The 19,053-nt window shown below is 38.7% G+C and overlaps 1 protein-coding gene across 1 annotated transcript in view; it reads left to right on the top strand.

Annotated features, from left to right (window-relative positions):
• The window catches only part of LOC124546823 (zinc metalloproteinase nas-15-like), a 127,523-nt gene that overhangs the window by 27,648 nt on the left and 80,822 nt on the right, over nucleotides 1-19,053 (top strand). Inside the window, exon 2 of the mRNA XM_047125065.1 lies at nucleotides 16,263-16,353. Coding sequence (XP_046981021.1) covers nucleotides 16,263-16,353 — 91 coding nt within the window. The remainder of the gene's footprint in view (nucleotides 1-16,262; nucleotides 16,354-19,053) is intronic.

Raw genomic sequence — 19,053 nt, 5'->3', positions numbered from 1 at the left:
TAAATGAACGTATATTCTTATGACACTGAGTTTTATAACTTTTTAAATTAATGGTCATAGTACTGTTTAGTGTGAAAAATGTTCCAATAAAATATTAAGAAAGAAATGTAATTTCGAAAAAGCCCACGTTTCCAGTACAGCCAGCCTTCCCTTAAAGGAGTGGCCTTTCTAATGTGACATGTAACATGTTTGGATAACATAGCAAACCAGGGGACCAGTGCGAACCTTTCACACATTTATAGTTGCGAATAATGGCAGTATTTGGAGTAAGTGTCGTCTTGGGCTAAGAGTAGTTGTGGCAATGAAGAGCAAACATCTTAAAACAAACCGAATGAAGTGAAAAAACAATAATCATTAATCTATGACACATCCTTGTGTATGCAGTTCTATGCATATAATTTTGAGCAAAATTCCCTACAGAGAATTACAGTACCTCGGTGTAAACGATATGTGACGTAAGAATGTATTCTTCGTGTTCTGTTTGTTTTTAATTTTCTTCAATGAATAAAAAAAGTTAGTTGATTTAGTTACCCTTGAAATGGCTACATACAATTATCTGTGAGCAAAGACGGGATCTGTAAGTGTAATCTCACTCTTTGAAATGTTTGTCCCTGCAACTTGTTTATAGTGATCGCAAATGTTAAAATTAACCTTAAGCGCGAAATCGGTAGGCAATCTTAGAAGCCCGTTAAAAAACCTTTCACAATCATCCCTATACGACTAGTATGCGTTGAGAAAAAAGAGATGTCGTCATATGATAGCAGTTTCCGGCAAAACCATTCGTGTTGTGGATTATCCGAGTATTCTCGGGTCCGCATTAAGGGGACACAGTCGCGAACAGGCTCAAAAAAAATCGATTTTTTTTAGTCTTAATCTATTCTACAATTATTTGGCCAAAGAATGCCGTTTGTTTCATACAAATCTGATTATTAGATTCGGAGTTATTAATTTGTTCGTGAAGCATGGAAACTAGCGCCACGTCCATTTTTGCTGTGTCTTGCGCAGTAGTCAGCATTGACTATAATACAACAATCATTTATGTTCCACGGACATAAATACTCTTTATTTGGGTTGCAAGAGAGAATTGTTATTCTGATGTTTGCCAGCCTGTCTGCACTGTCGACTATCGTTTGTCAGTTTCTTCATCCTAGTTGTTTACGTTTTGGTGATACAAATGTAATGATTTTGTGAAACGTTATAATACAATGTGTAGAATAAGGAAGTTTGGATATAAGCCTAAGTTTCGTGGACATAAATATGCAAAAATAAACCGCGAAACTGCTAGGTTTGAACAGGGGGCAGAAAATAATATTGAAAGTGAAGTCAGTGCGAGTGTCAGTGCTTCAAGCAAGAAGGTTCTAGGTGCTGCTGGTTTTCCAAGTGCCACTCAAATGCGTGACAATGCAATATGTGGTGTGAACAGTGTTTCTGTTGTTACTGACACAAACATTCTGATCTCCATGAGGTTATTACGTGAACTTATCGAAAAACACACAAATTGTAAAAACTGTGGTGGAAACTTACTTTGCACGAAGATGTGGTGAAAACCAAGGGAATTGTTTGTAATTTAGTTTTGACATGTTTAGAATGTAGCTGTACTGCCAATACAATGTCATCCCATGTAACAAGAAGCAGATTGTATGAAAACAATATAAGATTAGTGTACGCACTTAGATCTATTGGAAAAGGGCGAAGTGCAGGTGCTGTTCTTTGTGCATTGATGAACATTCCTCCACCTCCAAGGAAGTTTGATGTTTACAACAAGACTATTGGTGCAGTTGTAGCTGAGGTAAGTGAATCTACAATGTTGAAAGCAGCCAAAGAATCAGTTCAGTTGAATGATACGAAATCTGACCCAAGGCAAATTGCTGCTGGTTTTGATGGCAGTTGGCAGAAACGGGGGCATATATCCCTAAATGGCATTGTGTCAGCAACTTCTTTTGATACTGGGAAGGTTCTGGGTATTGAAATTGTTACCAAGTTCTGTGACATCTGTAGCAAAAATCCCACTATACAACATGTGTGCAAAAAGGACTATGATGGTTCTAGTGGAGGCATGGAAGTGGCTGGTGTTGCTAACATTTTCAAAAGGCCTGTGCAGTCAAGAGGTATCCTCTATACAGACTATCTTGGGGACGGGGACAGTAAGGCTTATCAGAAAATGGTAGAAGATAAACCTTATGGGCCTAGAGTCAAAATTAATAAACTGGAATGAATCACGACTTCTAAAGATATGTAAGGAAAAAAAGTTAGGTGGTAAAGGGGGCTGACAGAGGCTGAAATAGACAGGATCCAGGCTTATTATGGTATGGCCATTAGAAATAACTGCAACAATGTAGAAGCAATGAGGAGAGCCATCTGGGCTATATTCTTTCATAAAATTTCAACAGATGAGGAACCACAACATAACCTTTGCCCACAGGGACCTGACAACTGGTGCAAATTCAACAACCCAGTTACATCTTCCAGCTATAAGCACAAACATTCAATTCCAGATAAAATCCTGCTAGCCGTGAAACCCATTGTCAGAGACCTTAGCCAACAAGAGCTCTTGAAAAAGTGTCTCCATGGAAAAACTCAAAACCCAAATGAAAGTTTGAATTCTGTCATTTGGACAAGGCTACCAAAAACTGTTTTCGTTAGAAAAGAAACACTAAAATTTGGTGTTCATGATGCAGTGATGTGCTTCAATGCTGGTGTGTCAAAGAAGACTGATGTATTAAGACTCTTGGGAACAAAGGATGGTATCAATACTGAAAGGGGACTGAAAAAGATTGACATGGACCGTATCCGTTATGCTGATATTTCTGCAGGAAATGCTACCAAGGAGGCCAGGATAGACAGCAGATAAAAGAAAAGAAGATAAAGATCAAGAAGCTGAGCCACAGTATAGCCCTGGAATGTTTTAAAAGTGAGTCTGTATGACATTGTACATTACTTTCTTGCATGTAAAACTTTAATACCATTTTTCTCAAAACTAAATTTTTTGACCTTCTGGTACACTTTTCTCAAAAACTATGACTGCTACAGACATCAGACTTACAGTATCTCTTGTTAATACAACGATGATTAATTAGATAAAAAAATAGACCAGTAGTGATAAAAAGAACAGATTTACAAGCTCCAAGGTGTATAGAAAAGTTTTAATTTTTTGTCTTATAGAACAAAAAAATGATTACTCAAGAAATATATAAAATACACTAACCATTTTTAATGTGATTTGAGAATGGAGTTTCAGCTGTACACCGTAAAAGTTTCAGGTCTTTATCTCCATTTGTTACTTCAGAAAGTGTACCTGACGTTTGCTCGTTTTAGCATTGATTCCTTATGGGAGTTCCCTCGCGACTGTGTCCCCTCAAGCCGGCTAAGCGGGGGCCCTCTGTCGGCGCCACCCAGCGGGAGTGGAGTGCGCCGTGACGATGCCCGCCCTGTCGCTGTAGGGATTGGAAAAAACCAGCCGGTTAATACCGACATCGATATTTTAGTTCTGCATAACCGGATTTTTCTTTATTTGTTTAGTTTCATTTATAACAGTCTTATTTATACACTGACAGAAAAATTCACAGCAGCAAGATGGAGTTCTGCTATACAAATGAACGTTAGTAGGTGCGGTTCTATGAGGTGCATTCAAGTTCTAAGGCCTCCGATTTTTTTTCTAATTAGCTACTCACCCGAAATCGATGAAACTGGCGTTACTTCTCGACGTAATCGCCCTGCAGACGTACACATTTTTCACAACGCTGACGCCATGATTCCATGGCAGCGGCGAAAGCTTCTTTAGGAGTCTGTTTTGACCACTGGAAAATCGCTGAGGCAATAGCAGCACGGCTGGTGAACGTGCGGCCACGGAGAGTGTCTTTCATTGTTGGAAAAAGCCAAAAGTCACTAGGAGCCAGGTCAGGTGAGTAGGGAGCATGAGGAATCACTTCAAAGTTGTTATCACGAAGAAACTGTTGCGTAACGTTAGCTCGATGTGCGGGTGCGTTGTCTTGGTGAAACAGCACACGCGCAACCCTTCCCGGACGTTTTTGTTCCCGTGCAGGAAGGAATTTGTTCTTCAAAACATTTTGTAGGATGCACCTGTTACCGTAGTGCCCTTTGGAACGCAATGGGTAATTATTACGCCCTCGCTGTCCCAGAACATGGACACCATCATTTTTTCAGCACTGGCGGTTACCCGAAATTTTTTTGGTGGCGGTGAATCTGTGTGCTTCCATTGAGCTGACTGGCGCTTTGTTTCTGGATTGAAAAATGGCATCCACCTCTCATCCATTGTCACAACCGACGAAAAGAAAGTCCCATTCATGCTGTCGTTGCGCGTCAACATTGCTTGGCAACATGCCACACGGGCAGCCATGTGGTCGTCCGTCAGCATTCGTGGCACCCACCTGGATGACACTTTTCGCATTTTCAGGTCGTCATGCAGGATTGTGTGCACAGAACCCACAGAAATGCCAACTCTGGAGACGATCTGTTCAACAGTCATTCGGCGATCCCCCAAAACAATTCTCTCCACTTTCTCGATCATGTCGTCAGACCGGCTTGTGCGAGCCCAAGGTTGTTTTGGTTTGTTGTCACATGATGTTCTGCCTTCATTAAACTGTCGCATCCACGAACGCACTTTCGACACATGCATAACTCCATCACCACATGTCTCCTTCAACTGTCGATGAATTTCAATTGGTTTCACACCACGCAAATTCAGAAAACGAATGATTGCACGCCGTTCAAGTAAGGAAAACGTCGCCATTTTAAGTATTTAAAACAGTTCTCATTCTCGCCGCTGGCGGTAAAATTCCATCTGCCGTACGGTGCTGCCATCTATGGGACGTATTGACAATGAACGCGGCCTCATTTTAAAACAACGCGCATGTTTCTATCTCTTTCCAGTCCGGAGAAAAAAAATCGGAGGCCTTAGAACTTGAATGCACCTCGTACATCTGAAAGATGATGTCTATTCAGATTTCGCCCCTGTCTCATAAGGGTGGCGATAGTAGCACCATTTGAGGATGCACACCAAGTTTGCTTTAAATACATGCTGTAACGGTCGTGAGCGTTACTTACTTTTGAGATTGCCTGTGCAAGTCAAGAATGCTTTTAAGGCAACAAAGATGCCCCCGTCAACACCTCACTGAGTCTGAACGAGATCGTGTAATAGCGCTACAAGAAGCTGGATGTGCCTTCTGCGATACTGCAGAAAGACTTGGCAGGAACGTAACTTCTGTACACGGTTGCTGGCACGGTAGTCACGACATTGTACAGTCGCAGGAAGGCTGGGCTCTGGATGGCCGCTTGACACTACCGACAGGGAAGACCATGGTGTTTGGCGTCTGCTTCTGGCGCATCACACTGCATCTGGAGCAGTAATTTGAGCTGCAGATGGTCCCATGGTGACACAACGAACTGTTACAAATCGGTTACTTCAAGGACAGCTCCGAGCCAGAGGTCTCGTAGCGTGCGTTCCATTGACCCCAAACCACCAACACTTCATACTTCAATGGTGTCAAGCGAGAGCTCATCGGAGCGCAGGGTGGAGGTCTGTTGTGTTTGCTGATGAGAACTGGTTCTGCCTCGGTGCCATTCATGGCCATATGTTGGTTAGAAGGATGTCTCTTGAGAGACTGCAATCAGACCATATGTGTACCTGACACACTGGACATATACTTGGAGTTATTGTCTAGGGTGCGATATTGTATGACTACAGGAGCTTTCTCGTGGTTGTCTCATACACCGTGACTACAAATTTGTACATCTGTTTGTTGATTCGACCTGTTGTGCTGCCATTCATGAAAAGCATCTCAAGGAGTGATTTCCAACAGGATAACGCCCGCCCACATGCCACTGTTGTAACCCAACATCCTACACACAGTGTCGACACGCTGGTTTGGCTTGTTCGATCACGGAGCTGCCTTCAGTCGAGCACGTATGGGACAACTCCAGCGTCGTCCACAAACAGCTTTAACTGTCCCTGTACTGAGCCACAAAGTGCAACAGTCATGGAACTCCATCTCACAAACTGATATCTGTCACCTCTTCAACACAATGCATTCTCGTTTGCATGCTTGCATTCAACATTCTACCGGTTACACCGGTTATTAATGAACCAGCATTTCACATTTGCAATGGCTTATCTCGTGCTTAGCTTAACCTGTGATCTTGCAATGTTAACCACTCTGCATTACTCTACATTAATTATTCGTCGTTTAAGATGTTCTGTGGCTTCTGAATGATTGGTTTCGTGTTTGAATGATATTGCTTCTGATGAAAGCAGCTGACTTACAAATCAGCTCATTATAGAACGAGTGCTTATGACATACTGGACAGTAAATATGGGCCACTGGATTAATTCATTACTCAAATTTTAACTGTTGCCACATAATTGTTTCAGATAAACGATCTATTTTGATTACTATATAAAGCGTTCATTTAAATTTTTGAAAGAGCGTTCTGAATTTTATCATCAAAAAATGAATTGTATTCAAATTCATGTTTAAAAGTAAGTTAATAATTTGACTATACAACTTTTTTTTTTAATTCAAAATAATTAAAGTAAACAAAACTCTAGAAGTTGTGCACAAAAGCTTCTTATTTGCCTTCCTTTTATAGGAAGTGATAAAAGTGTAAGGCAATAAGGTAACAATAATAAGTTAAAAACGTAAGGATTCATTTATTGTTTATAAAAAATAGAAAGTATCTGATCTGCTGCCTGTGTCTAGGATTGTCTATTTGTAGTCCTTGGAAATGCACAACACTAAAAGTAGAGTTCTCTAGCCTCAGTTTTCATTCTTTAGCACTGACTGTCCCTAATGCCCTTAAGGTGAGTGGTCATTGCATCTGACTCCCACGCAGCGGACTCGGGTGGGATCCTGGCTGGGTCGGAGATTTTCTCCGCTCAGAGATTGGGAGCTGTGTTGTCCTCATAGTCATTTTCTCATCATGGATACGCAAGTCTTCCACCGCAGCGGCAATTGAAAAGACTTGCTACTCGGTAGCAAACTTTCCGAGCTGGGGAGTCGCGGTCGTCAATGCTATTCGATCATTTCATTTCGGTATTATGAGCCTCGATTTTTCAGCAGAGTTTCAAAAAATTAGAGTCGCGAGGACAATACTGCTGGATTTATTACAGCATTCAACCCCTGACTACTTGTCGAGAAATACAACGAACAGTGTATGGACTAAGTTTTTTTTTATTTAACTATTTTATTTGACATTTTGATTCGATGTATCATTAAACTTATAATGCATATGACTGAGGAAATCTTAGAAGTTTTCGGTTATTGTTCGATTTCTATGTCTGTTACCAGAAATAATAGCAATAACGAACCGGAAATTGCTTATTTATGATACTGGTTACTTTGAGCGGTTTTAAGAGTCAGGTTAAACTGGAGATGAAGAAACAGGTTCTAACAACCCTACCACAACAAAGTTCAAAATTTAATAATGATTGTGGTGTTGCTCACGCTGCTAAATACTGCATTTTCGGGCAACAACAAAGTTATTATGTGGCAGGTGTCATTAGAGCACAGTTAATAAAGTCATTTCATGTAATAATGAATAAACTAGGCACTCATCTTTTCGTGTTTCCTACGCTGGTCTCGTAAAATCATGGCTCAATCGTCGAAAATCTAATTGGTGAAGATTCCAAGCTCGGATGCAAAGAGGCCTAGGCTTTATTCTGCGATATTCAAAAGTTTTATAGATGTGATTCACAAACCATTCTTGAAGATTACACTTTTGCAGGACAATGCTGATGTAAAAAAGTAATGAGAACTCCGAATTTAAGTTACACTTCCTTCTTATTGCTTTTGTTGCAATATCACGTAACACACAAAACATCTCTTCACAATACAAAACATGCTTGAAAACAGCTTCCTCACATTTAATAAGCTAACTACAATATGCGTCTTTCCAACATGACGTCCAAGACTTGACTTTCTCAAGGTCCGACTCTCTAACTAACTAATAATCGCTTACGCGCCCAAAAATCAAGAGTTACAAGTGCGACAAAGATCATAGTGGCAAAAGAAATAATACACATAAGAGTAATATCATTGCAATATAAACATATCGATGTATCAAAATACCTCTACATTAATGAAATCAAATCTGAATGTTGTCTCAGAAATATGTCAACTACTTTACAGAAACGCATTAGAGTATTACTGGTAACGAGAGGTTGAGTTGCGGTGCCATAATGGTTTCATAATTCAAGTACCATTACAACACCCCCCCCCCCCCCCCACACACACACACAATTCCATGCACAAGCTGCATGGGATTGGGTGTCCCAAATAGCAAGATAATAAGGTATGATAAAGCCTACACTCCTGTAAGTAACTTAGTGCTTTGTGGTCAGAGTAAACAATCACTTTGTCCAAGAAGATAATTTTTAAATTTGTTGAAAGCCCAATGTATAGCCAAAAGTTCTTTTTCAGTCACAGTGTAAGTCTTTTCATACTTTTGTAATACTCTACTAGCAAATGCAATGGAATGGTGTTCAATATGATCTCTTACTACTTTTTCCTAAAATAAGTGTGCTATTAATCCTGCATCACTGCTGTCAGTCAATAAACAGAAGGGTAAAGACATGTCAGGCCTATATAGAATTCTGCTCTGTGAAAGTTGTTTCTTTATCTCATCAAATGCTTTTTGACAATCAGATGACCAATCCCAGACAGTATTTTTCTTTAATAGATCACATAAACAAGAAGCGTCCATAGCTTGAGTACTGACATACCTTCTGTAAAATCCAGCAAGACAAAAAAAAGATTTTAATTGTTTTTTATTTTTAGGAACAGGAAAATTTTCTATAGCTTCAATTTTTTTCTCTGTCAGGTTCAATCCCCTTTTCTGAAATAATGTGCCCCAAAAATTTCAATTCACTTACTCCAAATTTACATTTTTCTAACTTTAAGGTCATACTCCCTTCCCTTAGTTTTGTGCACACCTGTGTTAACAATTCAAAATGTTTCTTCCCATGTTTTTCCAGAAAGCAAAATATCCTCTACATATACAGTAAGTTTAGACAGTAGTTCATCCCCCAAAACAAGATCTAATCCTCTAATAAACTCAGCAACAGAAACAGTTAGTCCAAACGGTAGAACACAGTAATGATAACTTTTTCTCCTATACAAAAATGCAGTGTATTTTCTAGAATTTATTTCTAAAGAAATTTCGTGAAAGCCTGAAGTTAAGTCAAAGTTGCTCATGAATTTCACACATTCAAATTTATGTAACAGTCCATCTATGTTTCCTGGATGATCATTTTCTCTTTTCAAAATTTTTTTAAGGTGCCTAGAATCAAGTACAAGTCTAACACCACCTCCACGTTTGGAAACCGCCACCAAAGGATTATTATAATCACTGTTACTTCTTTCGATTATACCCCATGCTTCCATTTTTTGTATCTCACTCTCTACTTCTTTTCTTTTTGCAAAAGGAATACTATAAGGCTTGAGGAAAAAAGGTTCATGATTTTTAAGGTGTAAAGTGCATTGATAATTCCTGACTCTTCCAGGTTTTTCGTTGACAACATCTTGAAATTCCCACAATAAATTTTCCAACTCTCTCTTTTGATCACTATCCAAATTAATTGCTTCCTCTACTTTGCTTTTAACTAGGTTTTCACAATTTTGACCAGAAAAATTTAGCTCAGATTTGTCATCAAAACAGTACAAATTCTCTTCATAGTCTATGATTTTCCTGACATAATTGCAACCTTCTCCACAGTGTATAATAAACAGTTGTGTACACGCAATAATATTGCTTTTGGCTTCACACACAATTAACTTCATCTCACTCCAGCTAAATGCAGCACTTACCTTTAACACCCAGTCCATGCCAAACAATATGGTCTCTTCTAAACTTGGAATAACAAGACAACCCTGCTCAAATTTTACATCTTCTATTTCAAATGATAAAAATACTTGACTTTTGATGACTTTACTGTGTTTGCCTGTAGCTCCTTTTATCACAGGGGCCTCAACAAAATCAACACTGTCTTTAATTTTATTTCTGAATTTTTCTCAAATGACTCCCTGTATCAATGAGACATTCACCCGCCCAAATGTTTACTTTAGCTTTAATGTATGGACACCCTAATTCACATTCTTCTACTTTTTCTTTTAATGGTTCATGTAACAGCTCATTTTCAATTTTTCTAAAATAACCCACATTATTTTCCTGATCAGTTTTTAATAGCTTCACACACACATTGACACTTTCATTAACATCATCTATGGATACAACAGTTTGAGCAGACAACAGATATTCATTACATTTTACACTTTGCCACCAGTGAGGATATAACATCTTACAAATTTTAGCTAAATAGTTCCACAACTCTTCCATATCTGTTTTGTAATTGCAACTGTTCCACAATTTTTTTAAAAAATGTTCACCTTTTCCTACAAAACTTGTATGTGGGTTTAAATACTTCATACTATTAGCTGGCACAACATTACAGTCCTCTGCTACATTAGATTGGTTACACTAACTTAACTTTACCTGTTCTTCAGATGCATGAGTGTCCTCCTCCTCATTACTAACCACACTTACCTCATCATAATGCTCACAATTATCAACTTCATTATCACGTAGCTTCACTACTTCACTTGAAATAATCTCAACGAATACCTGATACTCACCCACAGCATTAATCTCACCATTACTTACCTCTGTACACTCTCAACAACATCATTAACTTCCATATTTTCGTCAAAATCAAAACTTTCCTCATCATGCATCCTATCCACAGTCACATTAAGTTCCATCTCTCTCTCTCCATATAACTTTTCATTTTCATTAAATAACTTATTCAAATCAGAGCTGTAATGTTTGCCAGATACTTCAGAATTACATAGATTATCATTCTCTACCCGATTATAAAATTCTGACACAATTGCAATATCCCCATCTGGTTTGTTCTCCAAAGTAGTTACCTTGTTGCTTTCAACATGATTATTTTCTCTTGTGTATCCCAAAATTTCTGATCAAAATTTAAAGTATTAATTTGGTGTTGAACGTGAGTGTCTGTTATTTGTGGTGTGTATTTGTTTTGTCTTTCAATGGTTTTATTATAATAATAAGTTACATTTCTCCTTCTTCTTCTGTCTGTAAATTCCCAGTTGTTATTGTAGGTCCTATTGTGATTAAATTTTCTCACCCCAAAACTGCAGACCCTCATTGAGGCGGTCCAGAGTTTTCCTGCCTGTTTTCTCTGTTTGATCTCCAATTTTTTCCCCCCTGTTTCTATTTCCGAAATTTCTATCCCTATTTCTGTCATTACCATTATGATCCCTATTGTTTCCCCTGTGTTCTTCATGTCTATTGTCTCTGTATCCTCTCCTCTCTCCATACCAGTTTGAATACCACCCCCCCCCCTCCCCCCCTGTTGGTGTTCACCATTGTAAAAATTTTGCATATTCCCTCTTTCTAATGCCCTATCCAATTTATCCACATATTTTAAAAATTCTTCCAAGGAATCATCAGGCCCATGAACTAAATCCCATTACAATTTTTCAGGTAGCCTTCTTTTCAGCGCATCTATTTGTGTCATTTAATCAAAAGGTTTATCTAAATGTATTAATTTTCTCAACTGATCTTTACAAAATGCTTTCATGATGCTCACTCTCCCTCTGAAAATAGGTCCATTTAAAAATTCATATTTAGTCCTCCCCTGTTCATACTCTGACCAAAATTTGTTTAAGAAGCTTTTCTCAGAATTTGCAAAGGTTTCCCACTGATCGAAATTTTGGTTAGCCCAGGATAGGGCCTTCCCTTCAAGAAATTTTTTGTCAGATTTAATTTTTGAATTATCAGACATTCCTGGCACAAAATTGTCCTTACAATGGTGCAAAAAATCAACTGGGTGCAAATTATCACAAGAAAAACTTTTCACTAACCGGTTCGACCATGCTGGTCCATGACTGTACAAATTCTTGTTAACAACATATTCTTCAACTTGATTTATTTTAGTTTTTAATGTGTCTAATTTATTGGTAAGATTTGATTCTAAACTGTCAACCTTTTTCTCAACACTACTGATTGCATTAACATTGTTTGCTTTCAAGTCATCTAATTTTGCATCTAGTGATTCATTTTCATTTGGAAGTTCCTGAATTTCCCTGATTCTGTTACTATTTTCAGCAATGAACTCATTTTCAAAAACAATTACTTTTTTCTCCATATTGTCTACCCTCGATTCTATCACCTTTAGGTTACTTTCCAGTGTATTTTTGACCTAAATTAACTCAGTTTTTATTACATTTAATTGTTTACTCAAATTCTCCCCTAACCTTTCGTCAACTTCAGCCTTCATTTCAGATTTTAAATTATTTATATTTTCATTTTGTTTAGTCACGAGTTGCAGAATTAACTCTAACTTATCAGTTTTTTGATCTCCCCCAACTATTTCTTCCCCTGCATTAATTTTATCTATTATTAACTGTTAACAAAAAATGAACCACTAGAAATGACAATACCAAATTACAAAATTCGTTAGAATTTTTACTTAAGTTATAGCTGAAGTCTTCTCCGTTGAAACCCAGTGTTTATTTTAAATCCTTTGTCGTCCCATTGTTTTAGCGTCCATTTTTCGTCCTGTGGTTGTCTCCTTTTGAGTGTCAGGTTTTTATCAATATTTTTCATAACAGATTCACTATGTACAGGGGATCAGAAATTTAGCATTGGAGGGTAGCGTGGAGGGTAAAAATCGTAGAGGGAGACCAAGAGATTAATACACTAAGCAGATTCAAAAAGATGTAAATTGCAGTAGGTACTGGGAGATGAAGAAGCTAGCACAGGATAGAGTAGCATGGAGAGCTGCATCAAACTAGCCTCAGGACTGAAGACCAAAACAACAACATGTACTTTTCCTGAAACACATCTACAGTTAATTTTTGAATATTTGGTGCTGCCTATCCCGGACGAGCCCCCACATTCTAACAACCCTACCACAATAAAGGTCAAAATTTAATAATGATTATGGTGTTGCTCACGCTGCTAAATACTGCATTTTCGGGCAACAACGAAGTTATTATGCGGCAGACGTCATTAGAGCACAGTTAATAAAGTCATTTCATGCAATAATGAATAAACTAGGCACTCATCTTTTCGTGTTTCCTACGCTGGTCTCGTAAAATCATGGCTCAATCGTCGAAAATCTAATTGGTGAAGATTCCAAGCTCGGATGCAAAGAGGCCTAGGCTTTATTCTGCGATATTCAAAAGTTTTATAGATGTGATTCACAAACCATTCTTGAAGATTACACTTTTGCAGGACAATGCTGATGTAAAAAAGTAATGAGAACTCCGAATTTAAGTTACACTTCCTTCTTATTGCTTTTGTTGCAATATCACGTAACACACAAAACATCTCTTCACAATACAAAACATGCTTGAAAACAGCTTCCTCACATTTAATAAGCTAACTACAATATGCGTCTTTCCAACATGACGTCCAAGACTTGACTTTCTCAAGGTCCGACTCTCTAACTAACTAATAATCGCTTACGCGCCCAAAAATCAAGAGTTACAAGTGCGACAAAGATCATAGTGGCAAAAGAAATAATACACATAAGAGTAATATCATTGCAATATAAACATATCGATGTATCAAAATACCTCTACATTAATGAAATCAAATCTGAATGTTGTCTCAGAAATATGTCAACTACTTTACAGAAACGCATTAGAGTATTACTGGTAACGAGAGGTTGAGTTGCGGTGCCATAATGGTTTCATAATTCAAGTACCATTACAACACCCCCCCCCCCCACACACACACACAATTCCATGCACAAGCTGCATGGGATTGGGTGTCCCAAATAGCAAGATAATAAGGTATGATAAAGCCTACACTCCTGTAAGTAACTTAGTGCTTTGTGGTCAGAGTAAACAATCACTTTGTCCAAGAAGATAATTTTTAAATTTGTTGAAAGCCCAATGTATAGCCAAAAGTTCTTTTTTCAGTCACAGTGTAAGTCTTTTCATACTTTTGTAATACTCTACTAGCAAATGCAATGGAATGGTGTCCAATATGATCTCTTACTACTTTTTCCTAAAATAAGTGTGCTATTAATCCTGCATCACTGCTGTCAGTCAATAAACAGAAGGGTAAAGACATGTCAGGCCTATATAGAATTCTGCTCTGTGAAAGTTGTTTCTTTATCTCATCAAATGCTTTTTGACAATCAGATGACCAATCCCAGACAGTATTTTTCTTTAATAGATCACATAAACAAGAAGCGTCCATAGCTTGAGTACTGACATACTTTCTGTAAAATCCAGCAAGACAAAAAAAAGATTTTAATTGTTTTTTATTTTTAGGAACAGGAAAATTTTCTATAGCTTCAATTTTTTTCTCTGTCAGGTTCAATCCCCTTTTCTGAAATAATGTGCCCCAAAAATTTCAATTCACTTACTCCAAATTTACATTTTTCTAATTTTAAGGTCATACTCCCTTCCCTTAGTTTTGTGCACACCTGTGTTAACAATTCAAAATGTTTCTTCCCATGTTTTTCCAGAAAGCAAAATATCCTCTACATATACAGTAAGTTTAGACAGTAGTTCATCCCCCAAAACAAGATCTAATCCTCTAATAAACTCAGCAACAGAAACAGTTAGTCCAAACGGTAGAACACAGTAATGATAACTTTTTCTCCCATACAAAAATGCAGTATATTTTCTAGAATTTATTTCTAAAGAAATTTCGTGAAAGCCTGAAGTTAAGTCAAAGTTGCTCATGAATTTCACACATTCAAATTTATGTAACAGTCCATCTGTGTTTCCTGGATGATCATTTTCTCTTTTCAAAATTTTTTTAAGGTGCCTAGAATCAAGTACAAGTCTAACACCACCTCCACGTTTGGAAACCGCCACCAAAGGATTATTATAATCACTGTTACTTCTTTCGATTATACCCCATGCTTCCATTTTTTGTATCTCACTCTCTACTTCTTTTCTTTTTGCAAAAGGAATACTATAAGGCTTGAGGAAAAAAGGTTCATGATTTTTAAGGTGTAAAGTGCATTGATAATTCCTGACTCTTCCAGGTTTTTCGTTGACAACATCTTGAAATTCCCACACTAAATTTTCCAACTCTCTCTTTTGATCACTATCCAAATTAATTGCTTCCTCTACTTTGCTTTTAACTAGGTTTTCACAATTTTGACCAGAAAAATTTAGCTCAGATTTGTCATCAAAACAGTACAAATTCTCTTCATAGTCTATGATTTTCCTGACATAATTGCAACCTTCTCCACAGTGTATAATAAACAGTTGTGTACACGCAATAATATTGCTTTTGGGTTCACACACAATTAACTTCATCTCACTCCAGCTAAATGCAGCACTTACCTTTAACACCCAGTCCATGCCAAACAATATGTTCTCTTCTAAACTTGGAATAACAAGACAACCCTGCTCAAATTTTACATCTTCTATTTCAAATGATAAAAATACTTGACTTTTGATGACTTTACTGTGTTTGCCTGTAGCTCCTTTTATCACAGGGGCCTCAACAAAATCAACACTGTCTTTAATTTTATTTCTGAATTTTCGTGTTTCCTACGCTGGTCTCGTTGTAAAATCATGGCTCAATCGTCGAAAAGCTAGGTGGTGATGATTCCAAGCTCGGATGCAAAGAGGCCTAAGTTTTATTCTGCAATATTCAAAAGTTTTATCGATGTGATTCACAAACCATTCTTGAAGATTACACTTTTGCAGGACAATGGTGATTTAAAAAAAGTATTCAGCGCTCCGAATTTAAGTTACACTTCCTTTTTATTGCTTTTGTTGCAGTATCACGTAACACACAAAACATCACTTCACAATACAAAACATACTTGAAAACATCTTCCTCACATTTTATAAGCCAACTACAATATGCGTCTTTCCAACATGACGTCCAAGACTTGACTTTCTCAAGGTCCGACTCTCTAACTAACTAATAATCGCTTACGCGCCCAAAAATCAAGAGCTACAAGTGCGACAAAGATCATAGTGGCAAAAGAAATAATACACATAAGAGTAATATCATTGCAATATAAACATATCGATGTATCAAAATACCTCTACATTAATGAAATCAAATCTGAATGTTGTCTCAGAAATACGTCAACTACTTTACAGAAACACAGTAGAGTATTACTGGTATCGAGAGGTTGAGTTGAGGTGTCGTAATGGTTACGTAATTCAAGTACCATTACAAGGTATAACCTAAAACCGGTTGTCTCGACGATAACCGGCGCCCCTGTGTTGCAGGCCGCTGCCGCGCCCGTGGCTGGCGCTCTCCCTGTTGGCCGCCGCCGCCGCAGCCGCCGCCTTCGACCTGCCGCTCGGCGTTCCCGACCAGGTCAGTCGCACCGGACTCCACACCTTCCAGCCAGGCAACTTGTTGCTAAAAAGGATCACCCTAAGTAATCCAGCATTCACGCACCACGAGGTACAATACTGAAGACACCGAAAGCCCACATAAATCTATTCTGTTTCTCTACTTACTCCGCACGACACGTAGAGTTCTTATCTTCTTCATCAAACTCACTTTAAATTTGAATTATTGTTTCCTGTCTTATAGAGGACTCACATTTCTGCAGTCCCCGTCTCAAAGATTCCAATGCCTCACTACCTCATACATCCTGGTATCCTTAGCCCAGCGGTTTCCGCTGTCGTTACCTTGTAAATTGTCTGTCTCTCCTTAGATATTAACACATTTGACATGTCCAACAGAACACATGAACAGATACCACTGGTGCTACAGCTGCCATATAGAACAAACTATTAAGAGAAATTAGGACATTCGGCCGTCTACAAGCACCGAAATGAATCAACGGTGAAGACCGAAAATGTTTGCGGGACCGGGCTTCGAGCCCAGCTGCTCTGCTTCCCTAGAACGGTAGGCTTAACCGTCTCGGCCATCTGGACACGCTTCCGGTCTGACGTAGCTCTGAGTCTGTCACGTGCTAGTAGCCTCCTTCTCCTTTAGCATCACTGCACGATTGCTCGCAGCATTCGCTAAGTCCCGCAGGGGTTCTGAATAGTCTGAATATGCACTACTGGCCATTAAAATTGCTACACCACAAAGATGACGTGCTACAGACGTGAAATTTAACCGACAGGGAGAAGATGCTGTGATATGCAAATGATTAGCTTTTCAGAGCATTCACACAATGTTGGTGCCAGTGGCGACACCTACAACCTGCTGACATGAGGAAAGTTTCTAACCGATTTCTTATACACAAACAGCAGTTGACCGGCGTTGCCCGGTGAAACGTTGTTGTGATGCCTCGTGTAAGGAGGAGACATGCATACTATCACGTTTCCGACTTTGATAAAGGTCGGATTGTAGCCTATCGTGATTGCGGTTTATCGTATCGCGACATTGCTGCTCGCGTTGATCGAGATCGAATGACTGTTAGCAGAATATGGAATCGGTGGGTTGAGGAGGGTAATACGGAACGCCTTGCTGGATCCCAACGGCCTCGTATCACTTGCAGTCGAGATGACAGGCATCTTATCCGCATGGCTGTAACGGATCGTGCAGCCACGTCTCGATCCCTGAGTCAACAGATGGGGACGGTTGCAAGACAACAACCATCTGCACGAACAGTTAGACCACGTTTGCAGCAGCATGGACTATGAGCTCGGAAACAATGGCTGCGGTACCCTTGACGCTGCATCACAGACAGGAGCACCTGCGATGGTGTACTCAACGACGAACCTGGGTGCACGAATGGCAAAACGTCATTTTTTCAGATGAATCCAGGTTCTGTTTACAGCATCATGATGGTCGCATCCGTGTTTGGCGACATCGCGGTGAACACACATTGGAAGCGTGTATTCGTCATCGCCATACTGGCGTATCACCCGGCGTGATGGTATGGGGTGCCGTTGGTTACACGTCTCGGTCACCTTTTGTTCGCATTGACGGCACTTTGAACAGTGGACAATTACATTTCAGATGTGTTACGCCCCGTGTCTCTACCCTTCATTCGATCCTACATTTCAGCAGGATAATGCACGACCGCATGTTCTAGGTCCTGTACGGGCCTTTCTGGATACAGAAAATGTTCGAAAATGATTTCTCACGACCTAAGCACCCAAACTGGGTGAAAATGTAATCACATGTCACTTCTAGTATAATATATTTTTCCAATGAATACCCGTTTTACATCTGCATTTCTTCTTGGTGTAGCAATTTTAATGGACAATAGTGTAAAAAATGTTGTTGAGGTTGTTTCACTAGAACATTTTTGTAAGAAAAAATGAATAACTGGGAATCAGGGTTTTGACACTTATTGCGCTCTGTGCTTGTTGTGTAGCACACCACGTACAATAGACGTGAAGCACAGAGCTGAAACTGGCGTAATCTGGTTCCTCTCACAGTTTCTCTGGTGAACTGGTATCTCGGCTGCACTCTTTAGGCCTACCGTGCCTGTCTTGGCAAATGCGTGGACGTTGTATAATAACATATGAACAGTTAAAACATTCACGACACAGATGATACAATTCGCAAACATATTGGTTCATTACGTTACTTCCTAAGCAAGATTAAGATGATGTTGCGGCCACTGGTAGGACAGCTGGGAAAGGAAATAAAACAGACATCCAGGATTGGCCAGGAATACCGCTGTAAAACTACTGCAGGCTACTACCCAATTAGCCTCCTGTCAGTTACTTAAAAACAAACAGTATTTATAGAAACAATGAAAATTTCAATGTTTAATTCAGGTTTTATTCGAAAATTGTTGATTTGTAACGTGAAAAAAGGGATGTTGTATAAAAAACTAAAAAAAAACAATAGAAGTTTATCATGTAGTGCTAGAAAACATAGCTGCCTCAAAGAAAAAAAAAGGTAAAATTTAAAATAAACGCACAACAAAAAATATCAAAAATCGCTTCGGTACTTCGTCAAGCTCATATAAAACGTGTTTCTGTTATTCACAAATAGCTCTCACACTTATAAATAAATACAGAAAACTTTTGCCTTTAATCGTGATGAAAAAAACAATAATGATTGTACAGGTTTTTTTAATGTTTTGTATGTAAATTGCGC

The sequence above is a fragment of the Schistocerca americana genome, chromosome 1 (assembly GCF_021461395.2).
Source record: "Schistocerca americana isolate TAMUIC-IGC-003095 chromosome 1, iqSchAmer2.1, whole genome shotgun sequence".
In the NCBI taxonomy this organism is placed as follows: Eukaryota; Metazoa; Arthropoda; class Insecta; order Orthoptera; family Acrididae; genus Schistocerca; species Schistocerca americana.
Note: the sequence above shows the minus strand (reverse complement) of the source record. Positions and strands in the feature narration are given on the sequence as shown.